The 15,403-nt window shown below is 45.4% G+C and overlaps 1 protein-coding gene across 2 annotated transcripts in view; it reads right to left on the bottom strand.

Annotated features, from left to right (window-relative positions):
* SLC30A8 (solute carrier family 30 member 8) overlaps window positions 1-15,403 on the bottom strand; it is a 105,426-nt gene that overhangs the window by 77,639 nt on the left and 12,384 nt on the right. For both annotated transcript variants that reach the window (XM_029591926.1, XM_029591927.1), the window contains exon 2: window positions 1,277-1,476. In XM_029591926.1, the coding sequence (XP_029447786.1) occupies window positions 1,277-1,476 (200 nt within the window). The remainder of the gene's footprint in view (window positions 1-1,276; window positions 1,477-15,403) is intronic.

Below are 15,403 nucleotides of genomic sequence, written 5' to 3'. Positions count from 1 at the left end.
CCCCCCTGGATCTCTCCCCGAGGCCCCCCGAGGCCCCCCTGGACCACCAGGTAATTTTAAAAGGTTTTGGGGGGGTTGGGAGGGGGGGGGTCGATTTATAGGGTCGGGTGGGTTGTTTTTTTTAGCAGCGCGGGCCTCTCTTAAAAAAAGGGTCGGGAGGGTGGGGGAGGCTAAGGGGGGTCGATTTAAAGGGTCGGGTGGGGTTTTTTTTTATCGGGCCATTGGTGCCATTTTAATTAGTGGCAGCCAAAATGGCGCCGATGGCCCGAGAGTGGGAGATCACGCCGGGCCCCCCCCCCCCCCCCCCACTGGACCACCAGGTAACTTAACATTTTGGGGGGGTTCGGGAGGGTGGGGGAGGGTAAGGAATTGGTTTTAAAGGGTCGGGGTGGGTTTAGGGGTTGTTTTGGTGTGCCGGTTTTCCTGCCCTCCCCCAAATAATTCCCGTGCCCTATTTAACGATACAATACAAATGCCCCTGACGATAAATCGGGGGCATTTGTATTGTATCGTGCACTCTAACGATTTAGAACGATTTTAAAATTATCTGACGATAATTTTAATCGTTCAAAAATGATTCACATCCCTAGTATCTACAACACCCTTGATCCTCAGGACTGGGTTGAGAATCTCTGAAATAAATAATAGAATGGCCTGAAAAAGGTATGTGGAAATAATTGACAGTGAAATAGAATTTGTAAATTAAGAGTAATGACCAGCAGTATGAGTTCGAGGGGTTAGTAAAAAGGAAAAGGATACTGAGGTAAACAGAGACAGAATGAAATTAATAGAATGAGAATGAATGTTAAATAAGCTTAGGATAGTAGTAGGAATGGTAAGATTAGCTATAGCTGTAGGGAAGATGTCTAGATCATCAAAGAAGAAATGATAGCCACTATACTGTTTCTTCTTTTTCTATGTAGGCTGTAAATCCTCTTGTAGAATGAATAAATTACATGTTTAGCACATGAACTTCCAAAATTACATAGATCCCTTTTTCTGATGTGATTGCAAGGCTAAAAGAAGGAAACTTTTATATCTAGAGAATGTCATAAGATGAAATTCCCACAATAGAAATAATTAGGAAGTGCTGGGTGTAGATTATATTGCATCAACTAAAAATTAGCAAGCACTTTGTCATAGATGTATCAGAATGTTTATGAACAAGGTATTGAGAAACAATTAATTGGAACTGAAAACAGGTATTCAAGGTTTCTCCAAACTAAGTTATAAATCAAAGTACCATCTTTGATCCCCTTTATCAAATATTACTGACCTGCAATTTCAGCAATCATAAAAGTAAAGCAAATTGTTGCAGCTATGTAAAGCTTTTGCTTGGCTTGGCCCTGTTCCATCTTCCTGGCTTCATGAGCCTTGGTGTTGTTATGGCAGTGGTAGAGCCCATTGCTCTTAAAAACGTCTTCTTCATGGAGTTTCTCTTCATTTGATTTATTCTGTTCTGGTGCATTGCCACAGCTCAGAGTCAGGAAAAAAGGAAGTGTTAATTCATGATTTACATTATCAAGCTGTCATATAATAAGCTAATATTAAAATGATACAGTTTTACCATTTTCTGATAGGAGAGTAGATATGATGGAGCAACTTTGAAAATGTCCATATTGGGAAAAATACTTTTTCTCCAAGGACAAGCAGGATGGTAGTCCTCACATATAAGTGACATCATCAGATGGAGCCTGGCATTGAAAACATGTCAAAGTTTCTAGAATATTGACTGAGCATCATTGGGCATGCTCAACATGCATTATACCATGAATGTCACACGGGATCCAATTCAGTCTCTTCTTACAGTCTCTTCTTTTCCGCAGAGCCAGTCATTTTGCAGTTGGGTGAGAGCCTCAGTATTCTCAACTTTTTTGGGAAGACGTCATTTTCTTGATAATTTTTCTTTCCTGCATTGAGTAGTCGAGGCAAGGATTCCCCCCCCCCCCCCCCCCCCCCCAGTTCTCCTTTTAGTGTCCTACAGAGGATTTGCACATCACTACCTCCGGCACAGCTATATGTTTGATGCCCAATGGCCATCGACGACCGCAGCCATCAATTTCAATCTTGCATTCCTATTATTTCATGCCATGACAACCTCAGGATTTAAGCAATGCCTCGGTGCATGAGAACCATGTCCATCACAATTCTCTATGATAGATGTGTCCTCTGCCTTGAGACATTACATGATGTCTGGGGTTGCATCAACTGCACCAGGATGACCCCAAAGGAATGAAAGATCTGGCTCAATAAGATGGAGTGTCTCTTCAAGCCAGAGAAGACCAAGCCATTGGCATCAGAACTGGAGGCAATAGCATCAAGGGACCTTGGAGCCGCACCAATGGACACCAAGCTATCTACATCAGCGGGACCATCGGTTCTATCGATGCCAATGACTGGAAGGGATGCTGGAGACCAGCCATCATCCGACTCCTTCAGGTCACAGATGTTGCATCAACCTCAGCACCAGGGAAGGACCATGCCAAGCATCGAGGGAAGCCAAAGATGCATCAGCATTGGGCTCCATCAATGCACAGTGCCAGGCATGGGGATGCACCAGCTTCTGCTGTGATGCCCCCGAGCGACCCCGTGGCAAGAAGATCCAGTCCTCCATCGATGCCGGAGGTACGCCACAGACACCATCAATCCCAATACCAACCACCAATTCTTCTCTCACTTCCGAAGAGGATCTGATCACACCTCCTCAATCCCAGCCTGTATTGGCATCATTGATGTTCAAGAAAGAACTAGAAAGGTGTGTGCAGCTGGCCATTGAAAAGATGATGCATGGCATTGGCGTTGTGGCCCCAATAGCACCAGTGCCATCTCTGTCACTCCTCAAGCTGTTGCTGGAATCCCTGCATGCGCTCATTGGCAAGTTTCCAACCCAGCTGGCACTGGTTCCCGGAATGACATTGATGCCCTGCGGGGTGCCACTGCAACCCACTGCTGATCTGATAGTTATTGCTGGTTCCTCAGAGGAGAAAGCTCCCCCCAGACTAGCAAAGGCACCAAGGTCTATGACCCCCACATCCATTTCCATTGGTACCTGCACTGCTGGGCAAAAGCCAAATGTCCAAGTCCCTATCTCCAGTCGATGACAGTGGGTATGAGGATACCTATGACTCATGGGGGGATGACTCATCAGGGCTCTCCAATGATGCTTCTGATGATCCATCTATCTCTTCCAGAGGAGCAAAGGAAGTCCCCATCAAAGGACCTCTCCTTCGCAGGTTTTGTCAGGTTGATAGCAAAGTCATCCTCTTTCATTTAATGACTAATGAGGATTTGAGGCACAAAATGCTCAATATCCTCCAGTTTGTGGAGCCTCTCAAGGAGATCATGGCAGTTCCAGTATACAAGGTCTTTATGGAGTTACTGTTGAGGATGTAGGAACACCCCCCTCACAGTGCCTTCCATTAACCTGAAGGCAGACACAGTTTATCTCATTCAGAAGGCTCTCGTATTCGACAAGCATCAGCTGCCCCACCAATCAGTGGTAGTCGAATCTGTTCTCAAGAAGGCCAAGCATTCTTGGGCTATGCTTATTGCCTGTATTAGTGCCTACCAATGCTATATGAGCCAGTATAAGCAGGACATTTGGAAACAGGTGCAGGATGTTGCCGAGCAACTGCCTCAGCAGCAGTAAGACACACTCCTGTCACTATTGCATAAGGGCCTGGATTGTGGAAGCACTGAAGATCTCTGCAGTGGGAATTGGCACCCGCAGACTTGCATGGTTCTGGGCCTTGTATCTCAGACTAGAGGTGTAGAAGCAACTTGCTGACGTGCTGTGCATTTGAGAGAATCTCTTCAGAGATAAGGTCAAGGACTTGGTGGCCCAAATCCGGGACCAACCTGCAACCCTTCAGCAGCTCTCCACCAGCACTCTGGACCTGTCTTCCTCATCTAGGAGGTCAACAAGATCAGGGCCAAGGAAGTCATTCTTCTGCCCGAGAAGGTAATATACGTCATCCTCTCACTTCCATCAACAACACCAGATATCTTGTGGTTGTATAGGCAGCAAAGAGCCCTGAAACCCCAGCCAGTGCCTCAGTCAACTCCAGAGATGGGGTTTTGACTGGATCATAGGGAGCATTGCCCATTCACCCATATCTGGGGCTATGGAGATGTCGGTTGGGGGCAGGCTGCAGTTCTTTATGAACCGGTGTCCCAGTATAACTTCAGACCAGTGGGTTTTGTCCATCATCTGCCAAGGGTACCAATTGAATCTATTGGATGCTCCATCTCATTGCCTCCTGAGCCCATTTTGGGACCCAATGCACATGGAGCTCCCCTCCTTCTTAATGGTCAGACTGGACAAACCCATTCCACCAGGGCAAAAAAGGCGGGATTTTACTCCAGGTACTTCCTGATACCAAAAAAGAGGAGGACTCCATTCTATCCTAGATCTAATGGCCTTAAACAAATTTGTCAAAAAAGAAACATTCAGGATGGTTTCCCTGGGCACTTTGATCGTCTTCTTGTAGAAAGGGGACTAGCTATGCTCCTTTGATCTGAAGGCTGCGTACACTCACTTTGAGATCTCCCCAAGTCACTGGAAGTATCTCCAATTCATATTGGGAAAGCAGCACTTACAGTATCACCTGCTGCCATCTGGGCTTGTGTTAGCCCTTACAAAACCTACCCACCACCCTACAGAGTTGGATTTCCGCTATGTGAGTTTCTTCTACTTTTTAATTTTATCCTTGAATTCTATATAATAAGACTGAAGGGAACCCCCACATGGACGTGTGGTATAATGCATGCTGAGCATGCCCAATGAGGCTCAGTCAAAGTTCTAGAAACTTTGACATAAGTTTTCCATCTGATGATGTCACCCACATGTGAGGATTACCATCCTGCTGACCTCAGAGAATACCTGTTACAGGTAAGCTACTCTGCTTTATCCATGGGCTAAACTTTCAAAGCAAATGTACACTTCCCACAAATACAAAGTATGCATGATCACTTGCACCTGTTTTTTTGTGAAGTTGATTTTTGCTACAAAAGTACACACAAAACAGTAGATTTTAAGAGATACATGCAGGGGCACATGGGTGCACGTTGGCCGGCGCAGGCACATGGATGTGGTAATTTAAAAACATATGCGCCTATATGCACATATATGCATGTGTGTTTTAAAATTGGTTATTCATGCATACGTGTGTTCATGATTTCAGATTGATGCACGCATGCGCCCACAAATGCCACCTTGCTTGAGTAAGTTGGGGGGATTTTACTAGATACGTGTGCCAATGCAATTATCTCTATTCCCAGTTTGTCCCCAGTTTACCCCAGCAAAGGAGAGGACTTCCTACACCCCCCTAGCTAACTAGCCTCCTTTTTCCCCTATTAGGCCTGAGCCTTAAAACCCTGCTGACTACCCTACTTTTCTTTATTTTACAACTTACACGCTTCCCACAGCAGAAGTAAACTTACATGATAGGAGTCCCCGATGCACACTTGTGCACATAAAGATTTATGCGCAGACTTCATTGTGCAGTTCCTGCCTGCCCATGCCCTGCCCAGACCACACCCTGCCCCTTCTGGTGAAAATTATTTTTGTGTATACTGGGAGATACATGCGTACCCATGTGGGTTTTAAAAGCCATGCAGCGCACGCCACACTGATTTACTCACGTATCTCCTGGCTTCGGCGCACTTTTAAAATCAACCAGAAAGATTTAAAAATGGCATCTGTGTGTATACTTTTACTCCCTGACCTAAACAGCTCCCCTCCCTTTCAGGAATATCTCCTCTCAATGTAGCTAAATGTCCATGTGTTGTGGAACATTGCTCAGATTTGTAGCCATCTTGAAGGAGAACAATTTTCAGATAGTTGATTGACATGGTAAAATGCTTTTTCCTGCAAAAATTACTTTGAAAATTGTTTGGGATGGGGGATGATAACCAAACTTCCAAAGGAGAACCATCACAAGATTAAACAGTGCCCCAGGGAGTCAGATTGATTCACATCCCCTTTTGATGTCACAGCTGGGAAGGTGGTCCCCTTTCAATAACATAGTCAGAGTGGAAAGATCCCATTCCAATGATGTACTAGTTCCATGGAAAAGACTATGCCAGAGCTTTCTTCTGCCACTGTCATTACACTGGGGAAGGTCTAGCATGACAGAAGTTAGCTCTGGTGCTAGGCTGGGAAAGAGAGGGCACTGGGAGGGTGCCTTGGTGCCCCCTTAGTCTGGCATCCCCAAGTGGCCACTTATCTCATCTACCCCTTATGATGACTAACCACATTTACTGTGTGCCTGAAGACCTGCAGGATCATTTTCAAAGGAAAACTCCCCACAGGTGAAAAGTATGCATCCAAACATATGAATAGTGATTTAAAAATTACATCCTTGTGAATACTTTCCCTTTCCTGACCTAACACCTCCCTCCATTTTACACAAGTCAAACTATGTACATTGTGAAACAGTGTGCATACTTTTACCTGCTGTAAGGGAAAGGCACAATATTCAAACTGTGTTTTTACATGCACTAGGGATGTGAATTTGTTTAAAACAAATGTGTCATCTATGAATGGGTCCATTTTGTTTCATTCATTGGGTCCTCAAAATGAATTAGGATCATCCTATGAATGAAACATATCCTTTTTTTGTCCCACTTGTTTTGTTCCCCAATAATTTCTATCGGTCATTGAAATCTATGAGCCACTGAAATCAATGGGGAGTAGGTGTTAGTAATTGTAACTGTATAGCAAGTTAGGTGCCAGCCCTTCCCAGTGAATCTCTGTGTGAGGCTGTGAACTGTTGTCAAGAACACCATAGCATAGAGACAATATATCACAGCCTTTCACTGCTCTGAAGATTCAGTGACACTGACCTTGAAGACTAAGCATGAGATATACTGTGCATTTAATCTGCAGACATTGTCTTTGGAGAATGCTGTTACCTACCATACTACTAATACCACCAAAGGGGACTTGCTGCCCTATGCCTACCTATCATACCCCTAATACTACCATAAGGGACTATCTACCACATGTCTAGCTGCAATACCCCCCAAAATCAAGAAAACCAGAAAATCAAGAATTTGAAAACCTGAGTTAAACTATAGAATATGGAAAAACCCCACAAAAAACCTCAGTCAGAAGGAATAAATATAGGCAACAAGAGAAAAGATGATGAGAAGAAACCATTTTGATGTTTAGAATATGGCAAAAGATTCAGTAGGGAAAGAGAATTCAGGCAAAACAAGAAAATCAAGAAATGGAATAGCCTGAGTTAAGCCACAGAATATGGGAAACTTTCTTAATAAAGCAAACCTCACAACTTACCAAAAAGAACACACTAATTTAAAAGTGAAACTATTTACATGTTCTGACTGTGGTAAAATAAAATCAGTTGGTAAACCCATTTCACAACAAACTCATATAATTTCACCAAGTACCAAGATCAAGTTAAAGTAGGGAATGTAGTAAAAATGTATTTCATGAAAATATTTATCACAGTTAATTATTTTGTACTAAATGTGGCAAGTGCTTCAACAGAATGACTGACATCTCCCATGACACTCTATCTTGCTCCTATACTAGGGATGTGCAGGCAAAATGTTTTCGTTGCGTGCGCGATCTGTATTCGTGGGGGGTCAATTCCGTTTCATGCGGAAGTATGGAGAATTCAATAAGTTGTCTATCTGTAAATACGTTACTACTAAATTAACTACAACCCCCCCACCCTCCTGACCCCCCCAAGACTTACCAAAACTCCCTAGTGGTCCAGCGGTGGGGTCTGAGAACTCACTCAGACCCTCGGTGCTAGTTTCATAATGGCGCCGATAACCTTTGTCACAGGGGCTACGGTGCCATTGGTCAGCCCCTGTCACATGGCCATCGGCGCCATCTTGTGCTCCTACCATGTGACAGGGGCTGACCAATGGCACCGGTAGCCCCTGTGACATAGTATGGGCAAAGGCTATCGGCGCCATTTTGAGTCCTGGCGTCGGACGGCAGGTCGCTCCGGGACCCCCGTTGGACCCACAGGGACTTTTGGCCAGTTGGGGGGGCCTCCTGACCCCCACAAGACTTGCCAAAAGTCCAGCAGGGGTCCGGGAGCGACCTCCTTTCACGCCGTCCGTCCGATCCCAATACTCAAAATGGCGCCGATCACCTTTGCCCTCACTATGATGGCGATCGGCGCCATTTTGAGACTCAAAATCGCCATCCCGCCAATACTCAAAATGGCGCCGATCGCCGTCTTAGTGAGGGCAAAGGCGATCGGCACCATTTTGAGTATTGGGATCGGACGGAAGACGTGAAAGGAGGTCGCTCCCGGACCCCCGCTGGACTTTTGACAAGTCTTGTTGGGGTCAGGAGGCCTCCCCAAGCTGGCCAAAAGTCCCTGTGGGTCCAACGGGGGTCCCGGAGCGACCTGCCGTCCGACGCCAGGACTCAAAATGGCGCCGATAGCCTTTGCCCATACTATGTCACAGGGGCTACCGGTGCCATTGGTCAGCCCCTGTCACATGGTAGGAGCACAAGATGGCACCGTAGCCCCTGTGACAAAGGCTATCGGTGCAATTTTGAAACTAGCACCGAGGGTCTGAGTGAGTTCCCGGACCCCACCGCTGGACCACCAGGGAGTTTTGGTAAGTCTTGGGGGGGTCAGGAGGGTGGGGGGGTTTAAATTTTGTATTTAGGCCGAATAAAACAGAAATCTGTTTAATACGAGGGGAGTCGCGATGCGTTTCGCCTCCCCACGTATTTAACAGATAGCAAAAAATAAGTTGTGGATTACAAATACATGGAAAATGGATGCACACCTCTATCCTATACCCTTCATGCTATACATTTGGAGTCTATATGACATATCAGACTTTCCACCTCAGGGTTCTTTCTGCTACTCTATTTACTACAGATTTTATACAGAAGTAATTTAATTCAAAACAAAAGTTATTAAGGTGGGTAACTAGGTAGATATAAGTAGATTAACTGTAGTAACAAGACGGTAATTGACAAATATAAAATAAATCAATAGACTAAAAGTACTTTAGATTATCCTTATATCCCTACTCCCTTAGAAACTTTAACTCAATAACAAATCAACAAAATTAAGATTCAGGTAGTAGTCCATCAGCAAGAGGGAGGCTTTCCAATTTACATACATTATTGTCTCCCAGCTAGTGAGAGCTTGTATGTGTACACTATGTGCAAAGAGCTCCTAGACAACAGAGAGGAGGTCCGATCTCTGGAGGCTAGAGTGGCAGACTTGGAGGACCTATGGGAAACACATAGGTATAAAGAGGAGACCTTCGGAAACATAATAGAGCAGTCCCATCTCCAATCTGGAAGTCATGTGCTGTCTTGGAGAAGAAAGGTCATCTGGAAGGAAAGCAAACCTTGGTAAGGCAGGAAGCAATCCTGCAGCTAAGGCATGCTCTCAAGGAGATGTAGTATCCTCTTGCATCAAGAATATGCTTTCAGGGGTATGTATCTAGGAGGGAAGGGTTAAATTGGCCATTTTAGTTGGTGATTTGATTATTAGGAAGCTAGATAGCTGGGTCTTGCATGTGGCATGGAGAACATTTCTGAGAATGCTACCCTGGAGGTTTTGGATTTCATCTTTCTACTTAAAATCTAAATTTGGCTTCCAGAATTTCCCTCCTGCACTTTCCTATGTCATTGGTGCCCACATATACCAAGACAGTAGGCTCCTTCCCCAGCACTATCTAAAATCGTATCTATGTGATGCATGAGGTCCAACACTTTCACACCAGGCAGTGAAGTTACCAAGCTATCCTCATGGATTTTTATATTATTAAATTTTATGACCGGGACTTATTTTGCTGTAGTCTTTGTACAACATTTGAGAGGTCTCAGAATTCATTGTTACACATTTGGGTCTTCTACTGGGAGTAATACATTATTTAAAACTACCATCTTGAAAGCCCAGACCAGATGTATTCCATGCATTAAAAAAAGTTGAAAGGAAGGCTAAATGGCTACCAGCATGAATAAAAGATGAGGTGAGAATGGCTATAATAGCTAAAAGTATATCTTTCAAAAAATGGAAAAGGGATCCAAATGAAGAAAACAGGAAATAGCATAAACACTGGCAAGTTAGATGCAAAGCATTGATAAGAATGGCAAAGAGAGAACTTGAAAAGAAGAAAAAACATAAATACATTTTTCTGGTACATTTGAAATAAAAAAAACATATGAGGGAGTCAATTGGACTACTAGATGATCAAGGGGTAAAATGGGCAGTTAGGGATTATAGAGCTTTAGCAGAGAGACTAAATGAATTTGCTTCAGTCTTCACTGAAGACGATGTAAGAGAGAGAGCCACGCCAAAGATAATGTTCAAAGGTGATGATTCAGCAGAACTGAAACAAATCTTGGTGACCTGGAAGATGTAATAGGGAAAATTGACAAACTAAAGAATAGTAAATCACCTGGACCAGATGACATACAACTGAAAGAACTGAAAAATGAAATTGCAAATCTGCAATTAAAATCATCTATGGCACCTGAAGACTGGAGGGCTGCCAATGTAACAGCAATATTTAAATAGGGGTTAAGGGGTGATCCAGGAAACTACAGATCAGAGAGTCCAACATCTGTGCCAGGCAAAATGATAGAAACTGTCATAAAGGAAAAAATAACTGAACATATAGATAGACATAGTTTAATGGGAGTAAGCCAATATGGATTTAGCCCAGGGAAGTCCTGCCTTACCAATCTATTACATTTTATGAGGGCGTAAATAAATATGTGGATAAAGGTGAGCCAGTTCATATAATCTATCTGGATTTCTAGAAAGCATTTGACAAAGTCCTTCATGAGACATTTCTTAGGACATTAAATAGTCATGGGATAGGGGCAGTGTCCTATTGTGCATTGGCAGCTAGTTAAAAGATAAAAAAGAGAGAGTAGGGCTAAATGGTAAATTTTCCCAAAGGAGGAAGGTAAATAATAGAGTGCCCCATGGATAAGTTCTGCGACCACTGCTTTAAATATATTTATAAATGTCCTGGAAATGGGACAATGAGTGAGGTGATCAAATTTGCAAATGACACAAAATTATTCAAAGTTGTTAAATCACAAGAGGATTATGAGAAATTGCAAGAGGACCTTGCAAAACTGGGAGATGGCATGCAAATGGCAAATGAAATTTAATGTGGACAAGTGCAAAGTGATGCACTTAAGGAAGAGTAATCCAAATTATAACCACAAAATGCAAGGTACCACATTACGAGTCATCATTCTAAGAAAGGATCTAGGGCAGCAGTTCTCAACCTATGGGTCGCGACCCCGGCGGGGATCGAATGCCCAAAACACAGGGGTCGCGCGCTCCCGGTCTCTCCCGCTGCCGTTGCCGCCGGGCTGTCAGCACGTTCAAGCCCAGCGGGAACGGCAGCGGCGCTAGAAGAAGCTCTGCACCCGCGGCTGGGCCTTTTCTTCTTCCTGCGCCTGCCCCCCCCCTCCCGTGACCCGGAACAGGAAGTGAATCGTGGTGCGCGGGAAGGAGAGAGAGCCGCGCCGCGCGAAAAAGTAGCAGCAGTGGCTGCAGCATCGGTCCCCGAGCAATAGAAGCAGCCGGTAATGGAGAAAGGAGACAGCAGCATGAGCCTCCCGCGGCCGATGGGATTCTTCTTTCTTGGCCAGCGGAGGCTGCTGCAGCTCCCATTTGTGCTCGGGGGAGAAGAGGAAGTGAGTGAGAGAAAGAGAGAGAAGCAGCCAGCCAGCCTGTGTGTGATTGACTGGTCAGAGAGCTGATGTGTGTGTGTATGTGAGAGACAATGAAAGTGATTGCTCAGGGAGATGACTGATGTGTATGTGAGAGTGTGAGACATTAGTCAGGGAGGTGACTGATGTGTGTGTGTGAGAGAGAGAAAAAGCATGGAAGTGAGAAGTCTGGGTATGTGAGAAAACATGGGCGTAAGAAGCCTGGTGTTGTGGGGGTGAAAGAAAGCATGGGAGTGAGAAACCAGGGTCAGTGTGCATGCATGAGAGAGAGAGACTGCTTGGTAAGGTGATGGTGTGTGTGAGAGAAAAAGACTGGTGTGTGTGTGTGTGAATATGAGAGAATGTGATTCAGGGAATGAGAAGCCTGTGCACGTGGAGAGTGAGCATGGAAATGAGAGAGACTGGTGTGTGTGTAACAGAGAGAAAGTGATTATGGGAATGAAAAGCCTGTGCATGTGGAGAGAACAAGCATGGGAGTGAGAGACTGGTGAGTGAGTGAGTGAGTGTGTGTGGGTGTGTGTGTGTGTGTGTGTGTGAGAGAGAGAGACAGAGAAAGTGATTATGAGAGTGAGAAGCCCATATATGTAAGTAGAACACGGGAGTGGGAAGCCTGTGTGTGTGTGTGTGTGTGTGTATGGCATGAGAGAAACTGTTCAGGAAGGTGACTGGTGTGTGTGTGCCAAAGACTGTTTGGGAGATGATTGGTGTGTGAGAGACAGAAACTGGTCATGGGGGCATGACTGGTATGGTGTGTGTGTGTGAGAGACATGGGCACTAAGGAAGAGGACCATAAGTATAGAGCTTAGCTTCTACTGCTGCTTCTGGTGAGTGCCACGGCCTGCAGGGAAGGGGAGTAGGAGAGCTGCTGGAGGGGGGTAAGTAAAGGTGGCTTTTTAAGTTTATTTTTCTTGACTGCCATTTTAATTGTGTGATGTCTGCTTTTTTGAAATATTTTATTGGTGTTTGGAGAATGTTTAATAGTTTTTATGCGTTTTTAATTGTTGGATGTTCATAGCTGTTTTGAAAACATTTATTCTGCTTATTAGTATAGTTTTACAATTATTTCTGTGTGGGGATCTATAGCTGCTTGCTAGTTCTGTTTTCCTAATAAGAGGTGTATTGGTTTTTAGGACCTGATTTAATATTTGTAGTGTTGCCTTTTCATAGATAGGGTTGCTCCTGTTTGAGTGTATTCCATAATACAGGTGTAACTGTGTGCGGATTAGTTTATGTGCATTACTACAGATCCTGGGAGTATGTTAGGTCGGTTCTGTGTCTGTTACCGAGATGAGATATTTTGCTAGCATGTAAGCGTTTGTATCGGTCTTATTTGTTGTGTTTTCTCAGAGGACATGCATTGGTGGTAAACTGCTGTCTTTTCATAAGTAGGGCTATTGAGCCTGGAAATAGAAGGAGTTTGAGTTGCTGTTACTGAGATGTCACTAGAACCAGAATATCTTTTTTGTAGGGTGAGTTGTATGGGGAATGTCATAATTCTGCTTTACATCCATTATTGTGGGTCAGGGGGGTTCCTGTGGATACAAACTGTACTTTTACATCTAGCCCCGTGACGATCATGGGTCAGTGTGCCATGCATGTGAGAACCTATGGTGAGTTGAGTTACATTCACATTATAAATGTCATAATTAAATGATAAGTGTGCACTAAAATCCAACCCCATCCATAACCCCGCCCCCATATGACCAAAGCCCCGCCCTCACCCCACCCTCACGGGGCGAGGGCGGGGCGAGGGGTCACCGCAACATGAGGAACTGTATTGCGGGGTCACGGCATTAGAAAGGTTGAGAACCACTGATCTAGGGTCATCATTGATAATATGTTGAAATCTTCTGTTCAGTGTGCAGCAGTTGCCAAAAAAGCAAACAGAATGCTAAGAATTATTAGGAAAGGAATGCAGAATAAAACAGATAATATCTAATGCCTCTATAATCGCTCCATAGTGTAACCTCATCATGAGTATTGTGTGCCATTCTGGCTACCACATCTCAAAAAAAAAAAAAGCAGAATTAGAAAAGCTAGAGAGAAGGGTGACCAAAATGATAAAGGGGATGGAACGATTACCCTAAGAAGAAAGGCTAAAGAGGTTAGGATTCTTCAGCTTGAAGAAGAGATGGCTGAGTGGAGATATGATAGAGGTCTCTCTAATAAAGAGTGGTGTAAATGAGTAAACGTTAGCTGTTTACTTTTTCAAAGAGTACAAAGATTAGGGGATACACAATGAAGTTACTAGGTGACATTTAAACTTAATAAGAGAAAATATTTTTTTACTCAACATATAATTAAGCTCTGGTATTCATTGCCAGAGGATGTGGTGAAAGCTATCTTTAAGAAAAGATTTGGAAAAGTTCCTGGAGGAACAGTCCATAAACCTTTATTAAGGGGAAGTTGCAGAAATCCACTGCTTATCCCTGGGATGAGAAGCATGTAATCTTTATACCCATTGGGATTAATCCAGATATTTGTGACCTTGATTGGCCACTATTGGTAACATGATACTGGGCTTGATGGACCTTTTGTCTGACCCAGTATGACAATTCGTATGTTCTTATGCACCTTGCTGCCATATCCTAGACATTACACTTTGAAGTGTCCTAACATTGGTGGGGGGGGGGGGGGGCTGTTTTGCTCTTCTCATGTTGCTTTGGTGCATTGATGCCACAGTTTGTGTTGCGATTCGGGGTCGCCCCCGGAATCGCCACCCACCTGGTCGCGTGTTGGCGCGGGTCCCGCGCTCCCTGGGCCACCGGGGACCTCGGCTGCCGCAGGCCCGGCGTCTCCCCAGCTCGCCCGGGCCTGCAGCTGCCTCTGCTCCTGCCTCCCTGCTTCGCCGGAGCAGCCGGCGCCTCGCGGTGCTAGGCCCCGCCCCCTAGACGTGCGCGTCTAAGGCTAGAATTTAAAGGGGCCAGCGCGGGAAAACCTCAGGGACGCCTCCTGATGACGTCAGACGCTGCAGGGTACTTAAGCCCTGCAGCTGGACCAGGACATCGCCTTGCAACGAGGTTCCCAGGTTTCTTCCTGTCTCCAGTTGCTACGTTCTCCTTGATTGTCTTCTCCTGTCTTCTGACCCCAGATCGGCTTACGTTTACTCTTGGCTTCTGACCTCGGACTGGCTTTGGTACTCTCTGGCCTCTGACCTCGGACTGGCTTGCGTTGATCCCCTGGCTTCTGACCTCAGACCGGCTTTCGTTGACCCTCTGGCTTCTGACTACGGACTGGCGTTCAGAGATCCTTTGGTTCCTGACTCTGGACTGGCGAGCTACGACCCTTTGGCACTCAACCTTGGACCACAACTGACCAGACCCCCGTGGGTCCTCCTAAATCCCAGCGGCCGGGTCCCTACGGGCTCCTCCTGGGGGGACTCCGGCTTCCAGGGTGAATCTCCTAAGTCCCAGCGGCCGAACTCCTACGAGCTCCTCTCGGGGGAGGATCGGCTTCCAGGGCGAAGCTTCTCTCAACACAGTGCCAGCACCACCAGCACGTCCTTCCTCGCCAGAGCTCTTGGTCGCATAGGGCTTCCAGAGTTCCACCTTCGGCCAGTTACCAGTCTGTCCTTGCCGCCTCCCGGTCGGGGTCGCTGCTGCAATCACCTACAGCAGTTCTTCCTCCGGCTCCGATCGGCCCAAGGGTCCACGAATCCAACAGATTGCAAGGCCATGGACCCGGCGGACCTTG

This window comes from Rhinatrema bivittatum, chromosome 2 (assembly GCF_901001135.1).
Source record: "Rhinatrema bivittatum chromosome 2, aRhiBiv1.1, whole genome shotgun sequence".
NCBI lineage: Eukaryota > Metazoa > Chordata > Amphibia > Gymnophiona > Rhinatrematidae > Rhinatrema > Rhinatrema bivittatum.
Note: the sequence above shows the minus strand (reverse complement) of the source record. Positions and strands in the feature narration are given on the sequence as shown.